The sequence below is a fragment of the Opisthocomus hoazin genome, chromosome 9 (genome assembly GCF_030867145.1).
Source record: "Opisthocomus hoazin isolate bOpiHoa1 chromosome 9, bOpiHoa1.hap1, whole genome shotgun sequence".
Lineage (NCBI taxonomy): Eukaryota > Metazoa > Chordata > Aves > Opisthocomiformes > Opisthocomidae > Opisthocomus > Opisthocomus hoazin.
Window position 1 is genome coordinate 35,932,034 of NC_134422.1, and position 20,906 is coordinate 35,952,939.

At 40.8% G+C, this 20,906-nt stretch overlaps 1 protein-coding gene across 10 annotated transcripts in view; it reads right to left on the bottom strand.

The window, feature by feature from the left end:
- The window catches only part of AGAP1 (ArfGAP with GTPase domain, ankyrin repeat and PH domain 1), a 385,086-nt gene that overhangs the window by 179,428 nt on the left and 184,752 nt on the right, over positions 1-20,906 (bottom strand). For 9 of the 10 annotated variants that reach the window (XM_075429671.1, XM_075429670.1, XM_075429669.1 and 6 more), the window contains 2 exons: positions 16,998-17,153; positions 12,230-12,322 (listed from right to left, as the gene is read on the bottom strand). In XM_075429671.1, coding sequence (XP_075285786.1) covers positions 12,230-12,322; positions 16,998-17,153 — 249 coding nt within the window. The remainder of the gene's footprint in view (positions 1-12,229; positions 12,323-16,997; positions 17,154-20,906) is intronic. The other variant, XM_075429666.1, reaches the window with a different exon arrangement.

Here is a 20,906-nt window from a genome sequence, read left to right on the forward strand (position 1 = left end):
CTTTAGGACAACTGTAAGTGAAATATATCCATGTTATCTAATCATATCACTTATCTCCAATTTATCGTAAAGTGAAGGAACCTTTGAAATAAACAGAATGTTCATTTATCTGACTTTTCTCTTTATCCTCATGCAAAATAAAATCAGATTTTATTTTTATTCTTTCTAGGAATTGCACTACTGAAGTATTCCCTTTAAATTCAAAATATTTAAGTGCCAACATCTGGTTCGTCTGCTGAGATTGCTCTGAAGATGTGTTGATAATTACTGCAGTTAGAAGGTTTTTGAAGAATAAAAGTAGGATTAGAGAAAACAGTATTTTAACAAAAGTGCAAGGACTTCCATAATGGGTATTTCAAAGATCGATAACAAAGCAGTTACACTCAGAGTACTTACATTTCAAAGGCTCCCTGTGCCCAGTCCCTCCCCCCGGTAATATTCCTTCTTCACACAATCTACTATTTTTAATTTGCCATTGCTACTTCTACTCTGGATAAATGCTTGCTCACAAATGTCAAATACTAACAGTGCCAATGCCTTTTTAAAAAAAAATAAAAACAAGAAACAAGTGATGTCTGACTAACACTCCTTATTCGAATGCACATGCAATTACCACACAATTAAAAGGTAACAAAAGAATTACGAAAATGTTTAGAATGCCCGAAGTTTGCCTCATTCAAAAAATTAGGCTAAAGGGCTTTAAATGCGTGCTGTTCAGTTTACTCTTTTGATTGCTTTACCACTATGTAAATCAATTTGTTAATGTTCCTTACAAAATGCATGAGCCAGTTACACTGACAAACACACAAAGCTCATTCGTAATTAGCAGTTAATTAGTAAGAAGGAACAGATGCTGTTAGAGTTTCAGCAGGCGAACAGGTTCTGTAAACAATGCTTATAAATCTAAATGAATTTATTAACCACAATGCAACTGTCAACATTTTGCTGGCAACCATACAAATATGGTGGAATCCCCAAAACATCTTTACAACATATTAATAACCATTGTGTCAACCGAAGTCTATCAGGCAGTCTCACTTGCTAACCGTCATAAGCTTTCTACTTAATCTTGTTATGTCACTTCTTTGGCCTCATTCCTCATGCCCTCAGAGGACGAGCGCCAGTCACCAGAGCTCGCCCAGACGCACGCGGACTCACCTGCAACGCGCAGTGGCCCCTTGGAACAACGGCTTTTCTGCAAGAGGAGCGCTCGATTCACACAGGTAACAAGCTGCCACGAACTGAAAACCTACAACAGTGTGCACAGCTCTGAACGCACATCTCGGGCCTGAAGAGTTTGCAGTCATTTGCTTTACCACCATTATCGCTTGATGAGAGATCGCTACTATGAAGGCATCTCCAGATCTCATCCACTAAAAATAGCTAAAGGTCAATTATTTCCACTCTCCATTTATAAATCACGCACTCAATAAGCCACCAAGTGATGCCGTAGGTTGTTTTTTCTTTTTAATTATCTAGGTAGATGTAGATGGCTCAAATAAAAAGAATGCCTCTTGTAAGCATTTTCTAGACGCAACTATTGAAGCGGTATCTGGATACAACCACTCTGAGTCAAAGGCTTTTGGCCAGGGCCCAGTTCTTAGCCGAAGGGTAACGGTGAAGATGCCTTAGTGACCTCATTGCTGTCAGTCTCTGCGTGTCACATTGAGATGCCACCTTGATATATTACACCATTTCAGCACTGGAAAATTCTAATAAATTTTTTAAAGTCATATTATGGCTTTCTTTATTGATGTTCTCTTTTATATCTACATTGCTTTTGATAATTTCCTCCTCCTCTCCCCCAAAGCATTCTGGCACCTCTTCACCATGTTCTGCACATGGATTTGCAATACACCAGCACGCAAAGAGGATGAGAACACCTCGAGTCGATTACATTCTCCAAAGCTTCACTGGAGAGACTGTGTGGCTTGCTTTCTGCAGGCTCCAGTCCTGCTTGCTGCACTGTTACAGGGACCAAAAGCTCGGAGACTGGGGGAACCCACTCTCTGCTGGCAACAAGCGCTGGGCAAAAGAAGATGAGGATGTTCATGGCAGAGCCTCAGAAAAAACAAATACACTCCCCCTTTTCTTATGAACACAGCACTGGAAAACAGATCCTTGACTGGTTCATCTTAAAGAGCAGCATCTGCTTCTTTTATACAGACATAGCCGTGTGTACTTTTTTGCCTTTTTTTAAAAATTATTTTTTCATATAAGAGAAGCTCCTGCCTTACCATTTCTGTAGAGGCTGATGGGTCTCCCCGCGCTCTCCTCCTCCCTATTTCCATTCTCTTCCCACAGTCTCTCAAAGGATGCTTAACCTCATCAACACTCTATTCCAAACAAAAGCTGGACTGTCTCCTTTTGAATCTTAATGATGTGCAAGAGCTATAATCATACCTGATGTGTCAGCGAGGAAATCACTAGCTACTAGTTAAACCCGGAAGTTTTTCCTCACCTCTTTTAAGAAACAAGTAAGAGCATTACCCTTGGATAGGACTGAAAAAGAAAAAAAAAAAAAAAAAGAAAAGAGGATGAAGTTGAACATCCCTTACTGGCAACCATAACCAATCTATGAGCTCTTACAGCATTAATGTGGGTATCGAAACACTAAGCAAACAAAAAGTTTTCATATTTTTTCCTGAAGCTGTTTCAAAGGCAGTGTTCTCCTTATGCTCACTTTGGAGGCTGTATCATACAGACAGATGGAGTATTATTTTTGAAACTGTGTGCCCTCTGCCAAAATGGACACTTTTAAACATTAAAATACATTTCATTATTAAGTAAAATTCAGTAAAAAATTAGAATGATATGTTTAGTATCACATGCGTCGTACCACAAAGACAAATTTTTGAGCTGTGAAGAGTTATGAAGCATCTCACCCTGAAATTAAACTGATTAATTCAATCACAAACCACCAGCTTCTTTCCGTTATGAGGACCAGAGTTCAGGTCACAACCACAGGCAGTCAAAAAAATGATAGAAAGTTAATTTATCTGAAAAGTTTATGAATAACACCTCATTGATAGATCTTTAAATACACCTGTGGAGCAGCTGTAGGCCGCTCACCTTGGTCTTAGCACAATTGGGATTATCACTGCACAATTTTTGCAGGTATTTAGAGACAAAATAAAGATTTATAGGATGAGACACAGAAAACTCGTATTTTAGGGACTCTCCAATACTAGGAGACCAATTAACAGGGACATGGTAGAAGTTCAGTCCTTCTAAGCCCAAGACCCAAATTCCAGCTTTCTCATGCAACCCTCAGACATCTCCGGAAGGCAAACCAATAAAATCCAGAAAGCAGGAGGAAGCAGATGCCCCGGTGGGACGGACTGACAGGGAAGAAAGAGGAATTGTCTCAATCTGAGAGATGCTGAGGTTCTTGCCCAGGCCTGCCTGCTCTGGCTAAGGGCCAGACGGGGCCATTCCCTTGGACTGGCAGGCAGAAACCTTAACCTCAGGCAGGGGAGGGCTGAACGCCTGGAGCTCGCAGGGCTGTGCCAGCTGTCCAACCGAGCAGCGCACCGTGCCAAGCCACGTGGCATCTCACTGTTTGGTGTCAGAGAGGTATACATTAAAGCAAGCTTCCAGAAACTGAAAAAAAAAAAGTATATTAAATCCAGGAACTTCTTAATGCTATTTTATTCCAAATATTTAGAACTACTGCTTTTCTTGGGATGGTATCTGAAAATCATCAACAGAAAAACACACTAAACCAGCTTTTGCAGTCAAATCAAACATTATTCCAGGCAGGTACATGTAGCTGTAGCTGTTCCTCTGATATAAGGGCACATTTGATCTAATTGGAAAAAATATTTCAAGTGCACTGGGAATAGTCACTGTTAACTGAATGCAACAACGAAAAAGGAAAAAAGAGCATGCAGACCCGAGGGAATTACCAAATCAATTAACAACTAATTCAGGAACTAATTTCTGTATTGCCTCTTAGCACAAAACTGTATCTTTAATTTCTCCTGCAATAAGCATCACCATGATAGTCCTAACACACTCTGACGCTTTAAATGAGTTTACAAGTATCTCTTTTTGATTGGCTATATAACATTATTTCTTCACAGTTCAATGCAGCCATAGCCAAGTGCTCTGAAATATTTAATTATACTGGTAGCTACCAGTTAACAATTTACAGAACCATAGCGAGTACAAAACATTTTATAACTAGTAATCAGCTAATTAAAAAAACACAGCAAAATGTGTATGTTCTGATTATAAACAACTGCGGAGGAATTACACAGAAGATTTCAGCACTAAGAGTATTTGGCTAAAAACCATACCCTCGTGTTTGAACAAGCAGATCTGGATAATGATTGCTGTCATTAGGCAGAAGTGTGACAGAGGAAACTGCACCTCATGCTAGATATAAATAAATGAAATTCTGTCATCTGCCAGTTCCTTGTAAATCACTTCATTTCTGAGTTTTGGAAAGCCGCTCTCCAGAGACACCGATACTGGCTTGCAAACCACTACCCAGAAGCTAACATGAGCATCAATACCTAAAAACCAAAGCAGTAGTAGTTTTGGCGAATGCTTTGGCGTAGAAGATGGAGCAGAAGCAGCATCACAGTGGTTTGGGTGTCTGTGTCAGCGAAGGAGGGGTTTCGGTGCAGGAGCTCTGCAGGTAGCACCGGTGCAGAAAGGCACATTACAGAAGACACACATATAACAAAGGCAGACTTGAGTGTGCTCTCCAGATGTTTGCTGCCATTCTTCTTTTGAAATGCTTTTGGTCATTATAAGCATTAGCCATTTTTATTTCAAAATGGAATCTGCTTTTGAATGCAGACAGAAGAGAGAAGCCATAGGGTAAGCCCTAGTGCTCAGCACTGGGTCGCAGGGCCTGCTAATGCGCTAGTTGTAGCATTGTGTGTCCGTCCTGCTCTTCCTACTCCCTTTTTTTTTTTCCACTATGTCAAGTCAGATAAATTAAGCAAGAATAGATGCTAAAATGGTTTCTTATTTGTTCTCTCTTTTGGTAGACTCAAAGTAAACATTTACATTCAGGAAACCTGCTGCAAAATGCATTTGTTGTTTATGACGGTGGCAGGTCTTGGGTCTGACACTTGCCTGAAGCCATACAGTGCTCTTCTGCTACGAAGGAGGACTAAGGACATCAGTTTGACTGACTAGACATGGCAGGCGATCTCTTTTCAAAACCTATTTCCAAGACCCTGCCATACTTGCTGAAACGCTCCAACAGCTGTCCAGACAGCCCTGGGTACGTTAGGGAAAAACAGATTTCAGGTACAACGTTCTTTCCGGTTCAACAGGAAGGACCAAGATAACACAGCACTGTGTGTTATTTCACTCAAGAGTTGTGTAACTGGTACTGTAAACATAAACGCCCCAGCTAGAGCTAACAATTAGCAAAGGAAGAGGAGATTAGGAAGAGGAAAAGCACTAGGCAAGCAGAGGCAGGACTGACCTGCACCCGTAGGGAACTGAAGAGACAGAGGCTGAGCAGCAAAGAGCACTAGGCAGGCAGGAGGTCAGAAAGGTAACGTGGGGCAAAGTCCATTAAAATCCAAATTAAGCTTTAAAAAGCTCGTTTTGAAGTCGAGCAATGCAGACTCAGAGGAAACAAATGTGTTATAGTCCCACCTACTTGGGCTAAAAGGTAACAGAAAGACAACTCTGGAAATGTAGCGACCAGAACTAAGGGAAGAAATGCAAATGGACAGCCTAAGCTTGGACCTGCTGAAGGAAGGAAGGAAAAAGGCTGGTACGAGCAGATCCTGCCTCGCCCTGCAGCTCTCCTCCTCGCCCTCTGCAGCGCAGATGGCCACCGCAAAGCATTTGTTTGGTTGGGCTGGAAGAGGCACACTGCTGGGGTTTACCAGCAAAGCTTCTCCCCAGACACGTATTGAGAGTGACTGCGCAGGCTAAGTTTATTAAAGACAAAGTTTGAGATGAACTCCATTGAAATACTCTTTTTTCTGTTTTCAGGCCCTTTCTAAAGTCCTCAGGCCAGGGGCTGCCGTGCCTGTGTTCGCAATCTCACAGTGCCCAGGTGAGACTAGGTTGGGGGAAAAAAAAAAAAAATCACTGAGAAATACAGCCATTCCCAGTTTCCCAGAGATTCTTTCCACAGAGCAGCACACAGACAACGTATTAAAAGAGTTCACTAGCAAAAACCTTAATTAAATAAAAATTCTGTATTTTGGCTTTAAGTACATCTTAAAAATAGCACAGATTTTTCCCTGAGTGGGAAAGTTTTTGACAGATTGCTTCAGTTCTATTCTTCTAAGTCTAGGGCACTTGGGAAAGGATTGAAAATTGACAATGCAATGGCCAGGCTTGAAACAAAAAAGTTAACAAGAAATTCTCAGAAATGCACAACTATTTAAAAGTTACTTAAAAAAAATTGCTGATAAGGGATTGGAAGTTGCAACAGAACTTCTCCAATATTTCAGAAGCTATTTAACCAAAGTGACGGGTTTTTTTGTGCAAAGTTTGACATTTGTTGAAAGCATTTTCAAGTAGTATCTTCGCCAAGTTTAATGCTACTTTTTATGTCCATCTTAAAGAAAAATTGCAACTTGTTCATCCAAGGAACCAAACTCTTCTTCACAAAAAGTAAATCAGTGATGCTATCCTCATTTGCTGACAAAGCCCCCATCTCAGCCCTTAGTTCAGAGTAAAAAAAGAAAAAATAGGACAAAATACCTAATTTAATTAAGATTACTTTAATGTCCTTAAAAGCATCAAGCTGGTAGAGAAAGAAGGACATTTGAAATATCACCTAAAAGTAAAGCCCGAATAAAATATTTGACTTTCTCCATTAATACAGTCATTTGCAAACCGAGAGAAGAGAATGGATTCTGAAGTTCACCTTTGCAAGTCATGGATGGCAAATTTTTCACTATGTCATCAGTGTAACATTAGCCATTAGTACATTTAGTTTTTAGCCATATTTCGAGTTTCCTATTCCTAAATGACGCAGGAATCTGGGGACACAAGAGGTGCAGCACCTCCGAGGGTAAGCCAAGCATTGAGGCAAACTGTCAAAATCTATTTTGACCAGTTTTTGGCAAAAGAACAGTCAAGGTTATATAGTTGGGCTACAGAACAACGTGAGCATCTGTGATTAAGTGCAAATGGCAAACAGAGGAAGGTCTGAAAGCACAAAGTCAAGGCCAGCTCTTACGTATTTATTCACACTCTAATCTGGGGGGGATGAGGGCAGGAGGGGGGGGGGGGGGGGGGAAATGAAAAAAAGAAAGAGCACACAGCTGCCATCCCAAAACCAGACCTCCCATCTGCCACCCACGATTTGCATGTCACCTTCTCCAGGCTCATTTGTACTTCATTAACTGCCATTGACTTAACAAGATTTATGCAAATGACACCATAGGAGCTCGCTAACTCCCACTGCAATCAAGTGATTATGTATGTACAATTCTCCACAGCAATGAAAAATTAATACATGACAAGCCCACTCACCGCTGAGCTGAGCTTTTTGCTTTTATTTTTCTTGTTGTGCTTTTTTTTTATTTGAATATGCCCTACTGATAAAGATTTAGCAAGACCACAGAAAACAAAGTAATCTTCGCAAAATGCTACAAAAAAGCCCCATTCTAGAAAGTCTGTCACCCTAAACCAGACAGCCCAATACGTGCTTCAAAATATTCACTCAGGCTACCAGGAACACGCCTTCGTTTTCAGAATAAGTGTTTCTGAACAGAGGATACTCCAAACAGAGCAAGCCATTCACCTGAAGTTTGCTTTAAGGGTAGCATTAGCAACGCTACAGAAGACAGCCTAAATATTTTTAGTTAAAGCACCTCTTTCTCAGAAGTACAGAACTTTCTATGGATTTTAACTTTGGACAAATACTGTTCCAGACATTTTCCGACTCCATTTGATTAGTAGAAGATATTTAAATAGCACACAAGTGAGACTTTTTTTTTTTATGGAAAATTATGGCATTTGTGGTTCTCAGAGGATGCTAAGAGCAGAGAATTTAAGGCATGCTGACACCGCTACGCATGCAGGAGGTGTTTGTCCCTCCCCAGGAAACTGTCCTTCCATTATTTTCACTCACCTTAGAGTATTTTTGCAGAAGTTAGCAGCCACAGCCTGCTTTTCATTGCCTACATTTTGGGTTTCTGCTGGGAGCAAGAAGGTTTATCAGAACAGTTTTATATGGCCTAGCCCAATAAAACCGTGTTTAACACTGCAATGAAACATGATTTTTAACATTTAGAAAGGACAGAAATAATAAGAACATTAACTCTTTTCTGCCAGATTGCTTTGAGTTAAGGATAAAACCCTGAAGGAGTGAAGTGCCTCCTTGGAAGGAAATATGCCATTTACTATTTTATCTATTTCCCCCAAACTCTCAGGGACTCGGGGACCGAGAACAGGAATCCAGAAGCAGGCTGCAACTCGTGGCTTCTTTTGACCAAAAACCACACCAAACTCCAGTAGCTGTGCGGGTCGGTATGCGGGTCCCAGAAGGGCTGGGACACAGAATCATAAGCAACTCTCCATGCCAGCACAGCTCACTTCACAAGAGGTGTACGTGCATTTAGAGAGAAACCAGGGCAGAAATGAAATGCCCCTAACAAAAACCCCACTCCTCGACCAGTTTAAACTGTCTCCAAATATACAAAAGCATCACTTCAACGACAGACATCAACTGTGGCTAAGCTGGTTCAACAGCTGCAATACAGACCTGATCTATGGAAAAAATTGTAACCGAGATGACTGACAAACTCCTCGCCATCACATTTTCTGTGCTTCCTAGTGAGCTGATTTTTTCACACATTTATTCTGTGCTCTCCCCACCACATACAAACATACTTTACTAATGTCAGCTCTTCCTCCCCCCTTTCACATGCACCTCCAGTGCTGGAAGAGATTTCATTTTTTCTCAAAACCAGAACATCTCTAATCTCCAATTAACTTGTTTTGTTTTTTTTTTTTGTTTTAAGTTGGGAAACAGTATTTCTGATTTTTGGGAGACCCTGGGTAGATAAGACCCACGGTTGGGTCTTACCCACAGGCACCACAAAACACACTGGGTAACCAAGCCATCGATTTCAACATCTGAGTAGTAAGACTTTTCTTTTTTCTATTTGGTTTTTTGTAATTACCTTCTTTCAAGTAGCAGTGAACTGAGAATACAAAATCCACTGTATTTGCATTTCAACAATAACTTAGTCGTCCTTTAAAAATAAAATCTGCAAATAAGCTCAACCAACACAACTGAAGCACTGATCTGCAAGTACAAGCTTGGACTTCAGCCTTGCACCAGAAGCACAGCCTTGCCAGCAGCCCTTATAAAGTATTGCTGCCATGCACGCAGAGTAAGCACCCACAGAGAATAAAGCAAAGTCCTGACAACAGATATTAAAAAGGCCTGGTCACTACATGCTTTTGAAGATGTCCCAAAGACATGATAGAAGAGGACATGCATGAAGCTGGCAAAGGTGTTTTGCTCAACAGCAGCTTTGAGCTGTCAGAGGACATTTACCAGAACCGGGGGTTACTCCCGATTCTACCATGGGGTAGTGCAGCAGTGTGGCTTACACGCTAATAGGAGGACAAACAATGGACAACACGATAACAATAAGATTACAGAGAAGCCTTTTAATGACATAAGACGACAGCTCTCCCACAGCAATATTGTGAATACTACAATCTGCATTCAACTACCTGAAAATACACTTCTCTTTCTATTCCCTGACCATTTGTCACAAAAACGTATCATGATGGAATGGCTATCTCATTGTAAGCAGCACAGTAGCATGACATACTGCCATTTTTAGGTCAAAAAGTTCCTTTTCACACCCCTCTGCCTTATTCACAGTTAATGCACAAAATAAGAGACACACCATCCTTTCTAATAGGAATTTCTACTGCCTCAGAGAAACATCCGAATATCCGGCACCTGTAGAGCCCATCACGAGCACAGTCCTGTCAGCAATTTCACTCGGTGCCACCTCTACTGATAGGAGCTCTCTATCTAAACAGCGCGTAGGCAAAAAGCTATCCCCTGGTCAAACTTCAGGAGCCGTTTCTGCTTGACATCGTGTAGTTTGTAATCAAAGACCACTTCAGACTAATGTATGTTTTTAAACTGTAATGAAACATTCTCAGTATGAGTACGTATTGTGTTTCAATTTTTACTTAAATGTTTCCACACCAAAAAAGTACTTTTTTGTGCTCCATCTTCTTTTGCTTCAAGGGCTAGGTGATGCTGGTCTCCTATGCTTCACTGAAGACCATCTATAAAGTAGAAAACCAACAAACTCCAAAATCCACTCTCTTGACACACAAAAAAGCATGATGTGAAACACCACTGACAGCAGCCATTCTACAACACTGCGTGCCATTCAACCTCCCCTTCCAGTATCCTTCCCAAACCCTGGTGAACAGGATGTATCTGCTGACTACAGACCTGCTCAAAGGTTGGCTGAGAATTGCTTGCACGTGTCAAAATGAAATTACCGTAACTGGGATTAATAACAAAAAGTACAGATTCCCAAAAGATTAGTCATGCTCAGTATACAAGTAGGGGTTCCAGGGAGAATTTTTCAGTGCAGAAATTGAAGACATTGTAGGGGATATTTCACTACAATATAGTATAGTGTAATCACACTTAAAATGCTTATTTTACAATACTCTTCCTACAAGTATGTTTTTAACCAAATTATCTTCATACTATAGCATTTCAGAAAAGAACAGTACATATGCCTTGGATAAATATTGAAAGTATATTCCTCAGTTTTTCATTCTCAGCTGCATTCGCAGACACTTTTGTTTAATTAGCATTACCCAAAAGAATTCCAGTCGGTCTAACCCATCTCGTACCATACAAAAGCGGCAGAAAAAAATCCCCTGGCTTGTTTTAAATGCCTGGAATCTCCTCCTCTGAACACTGAGCCAAATACTGAGCTTATCTGGTTTCAAACTGCTCTTCTGAATTGCAGTGTGTTTGATTAAAATTTGTCTACTAGAGATCCACAGACACGACAGCACTTTTGCTGCCTGACGGTCCCAAAAGGTCTTTTTAACTGCCTTTAAGAAAGAAAATCACTGCAAACATTTCAGGGTACAAAACCACCTCCCCCTCACCCCCTAAAAGAAAAAAAAAACCCCAAACCACATAAACCCACCCCCAAACAGGAGACCTAGCGCTACCTGGCAAGATGAAGCATGGACTGGAGAAAAAAGAGAAGGGGGAAGAGACCCTCTGCAGGGTAGGAAAGCCACGAAAAGAAACTGTAAACAACTGTAATGGGAAGAAAACGAGCCCCCTTCCCTCAGCACTTTTGCTATCTCCAGCAAATAACTCACATGAAGGTAAATGTACTCGCAAGCACTACCACAGAAACTATTTGTAAAGCATCCCGTACAAATGCTTAGAGTGGTGTTCTTACCCGTGTGAATTCGGCGTAATTTCATTTGAGAAAGCAAATGATCTCATTCACCCAAATGCTTTGCATCAGATGCTGGCATTGCTTTTGCCTTTCAGAGGAGTGTTCGCAGCTACTATTTAGCATTGAGTTTCCGGGCTAATGAAAGTGCATCTAGGCTAGTAAAACAGACCAAAACAAATCCTTGAATTCAAGTCCTGTTGTGTAATGAGGAAGTTTAATTAAGGCCACACATTACAGCTGTAAATGTTCTCTTATATAATAAGGTCTAAATGAAACTGAACCTAATCAAAGTTACAATTCCTTCATTAGCAAATTACAAACAAGAGCGCACAGCTGACACACCGGCTATGATTATCACAACTAATTGCCTCGTTGTTACAAACCAGCCTGAAACTGTGTTCAGATGTCCGTCTGCAGTAGCAAATTAGGGCCACATCAGGCTATTTCTGCGATCACAAGGGGCTCTTGTAGAGCGATCTGATTTACCCCGCCGACTGGCAGCACACGGCCCAATCAAAGCCCCTCTACAAAGGCAGCTTTGAAGCCAGCACAGCCTAGAAACCCGCTCCATATGCAGGCCGGCAGACTGCACTTCATTAGGCCTGTTGTCACATTTTCCCTCTTCTTATTCTAATGATCCTATTTTAATACACATAGGAACCTCTCCTAATTGATGTCAAGTGAGTGACTTCCACATTCATCACTGGAGCACATCAAACGCGTCTTGGCCCACGGGCCTGCCATCAGAGTGCTTGAGACCCGAGGTGTGTCTCCAACTACGGAAAGCAGGGAAAAAAAAAAAAGTATTTTGGCATTACCTGTTTAATTGGGATTGCGCGACCGCTTCCAATGCTATCTGTTCTGCTCTCCAGGACCTTCTTCTCTTTGTCTGGGTCACTCCCTTTCCGAGACTGCAGAGCAAAAAGAAAGTTTGTGCTCCATTAGATGTGGCGGTTCACACAGAGGATGCTTTTTTTTTTTTTCCTTTTTTAAAGCAATTAAAGACAAAGTATTTTGACACACAAATATAGACTCAAAGGCTGCAAGTTAAAATCTACAGAAGTACACAACTGTCCCAAAATCTGAATACTAAAATAGCATCTCTAATTTTCAACCATCCACTTGTTTGAAATGGCATTTTGGTTTAAAGAGTTACAGTTTCACTGCCTCAAGACCCAGCAGATCAGAGGACACGTTTCTGAAGTCTCCAATAGCAGCTCCAACGAGGAATGAAGGTTCCAGCTTCTCATTAAAAGAGTCTGATATGTACATGCATACATTCAACTTACACCTGTGTGTTTTTTTGAAATGTTATCAACTACTTAGAAATGCAATTTTATGATGCTGGTTTTGATCACACTTTTTTTTTCTACTTTTGGATAGCTAGAAAATTGGAATTGCAAGAAAAGGTAGTGACTGCTGCTGAAAAAAGTTATGTGAACACAATGAAGAAAAATCAGCATGAGGAAAATTTAACCAATGTTTAAAACCGGAATTGCCTGATCTTGGCTTTCTATAACACTAGACCCGAGTAAGCTCACAGTGCTCAATTCATGACTCTATACAGTTCTGTAGGAATTTTAAGAAGTTATTCAGATTCCAGTCCATTATTGTGAAAGAACGCACGAGCATAATGATCGTGACAGATTTATTTTATTACAAAAAGAGGACCTGAGAGTCATCCTCCTTAATAACTGAACTGACAAGTGACAACTTCACTCCATTACTTTTCAATAGGAACATTACTCACACAGTATCGAAAATGGGAAAACATTTTCATGTGCTTTTCAAATACGAGATGATATATGAAAAGAATACATTTGTGATGTCCAGTACCACAATGAGAAGTTAATGAAAACCAGACTGACACAAGATCCTGCTTTTCGTTTTCAGCGGAAAGAGACATTTGAAAGACACTGAAATTAGGAGAACAATTAGGATCACAGATAGCTAATACCCATTTTCCATATTATACGAAGGGGTGGAAAGAAGGAAAAAAAAAAAAAAAAATCCCCAACGCAGTCGCCTTCGGGCAGGAGAGGAGGGAAGGGGAGGGAGGAAACCCACAGAGGAGGACTTCAAGTAACAGCATTCTAAGCAACACATTTACCCAGCAGGGATCCCGTGCTGCTTTCCCCGCTCCGCCAGGAACGGGCTCCTATCACTAGTTACTATGGTTCGGGGCAATGGAATGACGTGCCGGGGAATTAAACAAAGAATAAATGAAAGAAAGCAAAACAAGTGGGAGGGATGAAATCCAATGTTCAGGATAACTATTGTTCCTTGTCCTTCAAGACAGATTTCTGAATCTGAAAGTGCCACTTCCCAATAATACAAGGCAAAACAATGCTTCAATGGTGCAAAGCGCTCGTAAGTGACATTTTAAAGAAACTCAGTGAAGGTAGCCAAATCCTTGGGAGGGAAGTTGTCAGCTTGAATGTTTCTTTTTTATTTGACTTTTTTAAAGAAAGGATCCTGCTTCTGAAAAGCAAGCTAAATATCTATGTATTATTTTTCATTTTTATTTTTAAATCATCACATCTTTCATTCCATAAAAGTAACTGCATCCGGAAAAAATACAGTGCACATAGAAGGGAAATATCTATATACAAACTATCTTCCAATGCCAGAAATATTGAAACATAGGAATTTCTGTTGGGCAAATTCTATTCTAGCTGCTTTTAATAACAGAATACATAAAATTTTCAAGGGGAGAATCTTAGCAGGCTCTGCTATTTATAAAGACAAGCTGTGCAGTGAAACAGAAAGATATTCTGATCTTTTATGCCTTTGTATCTATCTATAACACACACAATACATCTTACATTCTATAATACAAAAAAATAGACTCCAAACCATACTGGATCAACATCTGCTACGACTTTTTCTGTCATATTTACACATTAAATACTTCTATTTAAAATTTCACCCAAGCACACCAGAGAAAGTCCAAAGAAATTAAAAAACCTGCATGAATATCATTTGACTCATTTCCCCTTTGCATCGGAAGTCGCATGCAGACTTACAGCAACACAAAACCTTAGCCAAGTTAGGTCTGTGCAGTGAGATTATTCCAGTCCCTGAGGGACACAGCACCTGAATTTGGGCACAACCAGAATCCTGTACCAGCAGTCCACAGAGCCCCAAAGGTAAGAATACTGATCTCTAACAGTTAATACTGAGACAGAGAGTTCATTTTAACTTTTAGAAGTCACGCTTGTGATTTTGTAAAAATGTAAGATAGGTAACATTGAATATGGGAAAGGAGATGCAGCTTACTGTACCAGAGGTTCATTCACCCCACGTGGGTTTGGACACGTAGTTACTATCAGTTCTTTGCTGAAGTGGACCTCTTAACTCCCCACCTGCACGATACACTATTATTTAGTTGTTTCTGTTAATACAGCACACAAAACAAAGGACGTTTACCCGTCTGCTAATATTTGACCTATTTTATCACCTAACTAGAGTGTCAGCTATTGCAACAACAGCTATACAGCAAATAGTAATGTTCAAAGTCAAAAAGATCAGATACTGCATTTTATGCACGTAAACATGAACATGCTTAAAATTTGCAACCCTGTTCCAATTCAAAAGTTGTAACAGACTTAAGGAAAATCACACCAAATTTTCTTTCAACACTGAAAGATCTTCATGTAGGAAAACATATTACCTACGCTAGATAACAATTAAACAGAAATATAAGTGATAAAGGCATAAGCAAGTAAGAATCTAGGAAAAGCAGCACAGCAAAAAACCCCAGTGCTAAACAATAAGATACTTTGATTATACACTCTGTTCTTAAGTAGACAGAAAATACTGGTCATCTATTTATTGAATTAAATTATTCCAAGTTGCAACTTGGCTGATATGGCATGAAACCTGGGTTACAGCAGGGCCAGCATTAAATACTTCAGGACATGGATTACAGGGCAACTCGTTACACAACATTCAATAAGCCCGGATCTTAAAAGGCAGAACTAATTCTAAAAGTCAAATTGTTTTTTATGTTTCCATAGGACTTTACCCCCGAATTTTCTCTCCAGTTAGTAGGCATTAAGACAGCTATCAACATCCTCTCATATTAGCAAACACGGTTCTTAATACGCTATTCTCGCGATCCAGAGCTTTAGTCTATTTGTTTCCAACAAACGAAGCTGACTTATTGTTCTTCTCAAATCTTTCCCATGATTACAGATGGGGGTGTGCTTCTTTTCATTCACTTCCTCAAATAGCTACCTACTCCAGTTCAAAACATCCCCAGTTTCCCAAACGCCGACAACATCTACGCAGCCCGTACGGCGTTTTCTGCACCCTTCAGACCAGCCCTGGTCGGCGAGCGCTTCGAGGGATGCTGTAGCGTCTCCGCTCCATTTCCAGAGGCATCGCTCTGCTGGCAGTTGCTGGGCTGACACTGACACCTAGTGGGGTTGGTAACTCCCGAGTACGCCCCAACAGCAGCGAGTATTCCCACCGACTGGAGGAAATCCACACGATTGCCATAAAACATCAGTGTCCACCGCGGACACGTTTTCACCTACCACTCATTTTTGCACGTTTTGTTGTTTCGCACCCAAACCTTTGCACCTAAACACAAATGCATGGTCTTCATCCCTTTGCAGGAGTTCGAAGACCTGCAGTTTTTAAATCAAAGTATCACCATTGAGATGGGCAAATGAAATATGATCCCTGGGACTCTGCACTGTCACTCAGTGCTCCACAAGGATGACAAAACTTTCTACTTGCTAAGGACCAAGAGGTCAGATTTTGTTTAGGATATGAGGAAACTGTTTCATCCTTTTTCTGCGTGGTTCCCTGGATACGACCAAGGAGCAAGCTAGTTTTGGGAAGTGAACATGACATCACCTTTGGAATTAAAAAAAAAACCCAACAAACTCGTTACAAAGTCATGGCTTTCTAAATGCAACTAACATGCAGCTACAATCACCAAGGGACTTACAGGTGAGCCCACAGGGAATCTGCGTTTGCTATAAAGCATGCTAAGTGTCAAAAAACTGCTTACAAAACCACAATTACACACACAATACAATCCCAAAGCTTTCAGCAAACCTGCTAAACTAAGGAAATCATCACTCAAGGCTTCATTATCATTTCCCAAACTACTTCTGCATAACAAAGACGTATCATATTGGACTAGTCAAGCTTTCTATTCAGTTTTTTTTTTTTTTTTGATCTCACAATGAGACAAAAACCAGATGGTTTGGGGAAAAAAAAGTCATTTTAGTCTCCATCATGTTTTTTAACCCTGGAAAAGAAAAGTGAGTTGAGACTGTACAGTAATACAAGTAGCATGGGGTCGTTATTGTCCTGTGCCACATGGAGTTCCCATGGCAAACCCCGAGACCTCTCTGCAAACACAGGAGACCTCACAGGCCAGCCCCGAGTCAGCAGCGTTACCCAGTATGAGGATTGGGGAGAAATCTAAGACTCTTATTTTCAAGCTGGAAGACCTATCTCAACACTCCTGTCTGGATTAGACCAGCTCAACTCAACAGGGCTGATGTTCAGGCCGTCACCACAGCACTACGTAAAACACAGCAATCGTCTCCTCCTTGGCTCACTCACCGTGAAGAGGTTGGATCGGCGCTTGGACTGTTTACGGACAGGAGTTGGTGTGTTGGCAGTGGGAGGAACATCAATCCGTAGCTCCTTCTGGCTGGTGCTTGGAGTTGATGGGACAGAGGAGGAATAATCACTTAAACTCCCTCCTCCATTACTGGTCTGCAAGGATTAAAGTTAGTTTTAAATAGTGATACACTGCTTTCAAGAAATTACAATCCACAGCTGTATCTTATTTAGTCCTGATACGCAAGAACAGCAGCCTAGGCTCAGGAACACAGCGGGAATGCCCTGCTACCATTTTTCCACACATTTCTATTCCAAGCCCTTAAATATTTTCCCTGCCGTTATTTTTTTGAAAACTTTGGTAGTTCTGTTAATATGGCAGGCACTTTTTCATTCTACACAATATAACCTTAACTTTATATAAACAATTTCATTTGTTTTGCTAATGTATGAGTAAGCAAAACATTGGGGAACATCTACAAATTCTTTTTCTACTTCAAAATTTCTAAACCGAATTCTGCCTCAAGCCTAGGAAAAAATACCTAGTCCCACAGAACTGCATTGCTGGACTTAATCCTAGCCTGGAGACATCAGTTCACCGAGAACTACTCAAGAAAATGAAAATAATTCAATAAAATGGCTGCTACAACGACAGTTCCCAACACATTTGCTGAACCCCCTGGTACAGGGATACAAAACTTCAAATGAATACACTCCCATTTATTAAAAGTAGCTAAAAATGTAAAGTTACATCACAGTCTTGTAAGAAATAAAGCAGTCACTCAGCCTATAAAACAATTCATGAATTGAGGTAACAAGTTACTAGTATCAGGCAGGTGAGGAAAATGCACAGAATGGAAAAGACCAAAGGGTGATTAAGAACAAAGCCTTGATTTTTTTATTATTTTTATTATTATTATTACACAAAACATAAATGAGTACTAAAAAGATCACTACAGAGGATGTGGAAGTAGTCTGGAAAGACAAAAGGACAGATTTTTTTCCTATCAGATACGGTTATACCCTTTGGGGATATACTGTGTATGCTGACGGGGACTCAGGCAGGGCAAAGATGGAAAATTCTGCGCACTGTTGACAAAACGATCACCACAAGAACAGCAGTGGATAAAAGGTCTGGACAACAGCTCACATGTAACTTCTGAGGGAGGAAATAAAGGTCTGTGATGCACAGGGAAAGGTGAAAGAACACCGTTAAAGCAGTCAAGTTCCCTAAAAGAAGTGAGGAAAGAGGGTAAGAGGATACTTCCAGCATGCCTGAGGAGAAGGATTCTCACGTGACGCTTAACATGTGTCTTGGTGTCCTCTTAATTGCTGTAGGCAGGAATTCAGCAGGTAGAGCTCAGAAGGAAAAGCAGACACTCCAACGTCTACTCTTCAGCATCACTCCTACGCTAGTGATGGGCCTCACATGCAACAAAGATGCCACACAGCGAGGCACTCCTCTGAGGAGGCACCAGTAGCATGACATGACTTCTCACACACTCCCTGGAGGCCAGCGTACCGACCAGGATCTCAATGTCCAAGTAGAGGCGAGTTGTCCAAATGAAACCTCTGAAGGAGAACCAAGTAGGAGACAATCCTTCTTCATATCATCCAGACAAAGTTTCTTTTAGTGATTTCAAGTCCTCTTGCAATTCTTCCAGGTGTTTGTTTTTTAAAACAAAAATTCAAGAAGAGAAGGGCAAAGGGGAAGAGGCATGAGACAAGCAGGTCATGTTTGGATTGAAGGGTTGAAGGGCAAATGAACGCAGACAGTAAACCAGGAACACCGCTTCTGAAAGTCACTGTTTCTCTGTAAATAATAACAGGTCCCTCAGCTCATTTCTGTCACACGATAGGGCTGGCAATGCTGCAAGCGGGCTCTATGATGGAGAAAGTTCTCCTCTTTCCTCTCTTTACATACGTATAAAAGGACATAAAAATTAATCTTCCCTTCATTCTGAATGAATTGGTGAAGCGTGGCTGTCAGGAAGCCAGAGGTAAAGGTACTGGAAGTAACAGAGGATCTTGAGAGAGTATTTCTACAATATTTCCAAGTGCACGGAGGAAGAAGCAAGCAGAATTTGGAGACGGCCCAAGTGTATAAAACAAAGGAGATGAAAGAACAAGAGCTGAAATGATCACTTTTACTGTCCTAACAGAAAACGGTAACACTGGAGAGACAAGCAGGACAACCTGCAAAGAACTGACCTGAATGTACCCCGCACATGCTTTCCCTTTCTCTATGGCACCTTGTTGAGCCACCAAGTAACACCCCGAACACACAGGAGAGTGAATAACCTGCAGGAAGATACACACCAGATCTGTGGAAGTCAGAGACTTCTTCTCCGGAAAAAAACTCTTGCATGAAAAAAAGTAATGAAAAAAACCCAACACGTAACTAAGGACACTCTTAAAGTAATCACCAAAAGTATGCCGAAGTTCAAACAGTCAAAGACTTTGAACGTGAGTACTCAAAGCACTGGAGATGTCAGAGATGAGGAAAGTGGTATGGAAGCCTTGAAACGTGGCTGACAGAAGAAGGTATAGGAGGTGAACATCCGGAAACTCAACAATGATGTAAAATAGCATTAGGGAAGGAGATCAAAGATGCTGGTGTCAGGGAATGGCTTTCAGACCGGAGTGGTGAGGACCGACTGTCCACTCTGTCATGACTCAACTGAACTGGGGTGGGGAAAATGAGGAAGAAGGAAATCTGAGGAAGCAACCATTAATGGGAAAAGACACTGAACACATTTAAAATTAAAGTCACGCAGCTGCAAGGCTCACCCAAGGAGGAAGAAAAAAGATGACAATAAGCGATGAAGAAGATGGAAAAACCAAGAAAGATCACAACAGGGTTACGCCTCAAAATATTTAGAAGCCTCTTCTACCGAAAGGAGAAGAAAGGCAAAAAGAGCCCGATGTTGTACACTGATGACAGGATTTGAACCACAAGCTGTTGAAAATACAAGCATGCAGCTATATTCTGTTTTGTAATATTGATCAACTTGGTAACTATGCACTGACATCATTTTTTTTTTTTTTTAAACTAAACCCAACAGGTTTCTACTCTAAGTGCCTATGTCCCAGACAAGGCACATAAAGGATTCCCTAAAATTTTACCTTTGTAATCCTTCATCACCTTTTACCATCATTTGATACTTATTGCAGTGAGGCAGCATCTCCCAGATTTTTCAAGTGATGTATTTTCCAGGAGTGAGTAACTCCTAAAGGAAAATGCATACATGTTGGGCATTCTAGTCCCCAAAGCCAAACGTTCCTACACAGACAGTTTCTATAGAAGTAGTCCTGCAGGCAATGTTTCTCTTCACACACACGAACCCACTGGATTTCCAACTTTGTAAATAAAATTCTGAGGTGGTTTCAAACCAAGCCATGTCAAATCCACTGGCTGGAAAAAAATATTAATCTATTTCAATAAAAGACTTAAAAGTGGAAAACTTTAAGGCTTCCACAGAATAAAAGCCTGGCCACCCATACTGAACAAGCTTCAACTCCTACTGAGGTGCCAATAATTAGCAAACATATAAAACTATATGGCTGCTCTAAAACACCTTAATGGAGAGAATGGATTTGACAAGAGTGAGCTCAAACGTGACTTCCAAGTTACAGACTGCACAGACCAGACAGAAGCAATGAAAAATGCAACGAGACAAGCACTTGGAAACCATATTCTTGGTAACATCTGAAGCTAATGCACCGCTGAAGGAAACAAAAGGTGGTGAGCTGTCTCTGCTGGGTTGTTTGCGAAGTCTAGGGACCTTGCTGTATTAAGGTTGTAGAGAGCAGTTTCCTGCTACCAGTATGCAAGCATTTAATAACAAGTTGACTGGAGTCAAGTACAGAATTTAGGACACGTGGCAATAACGGTAATTCACAGAACGT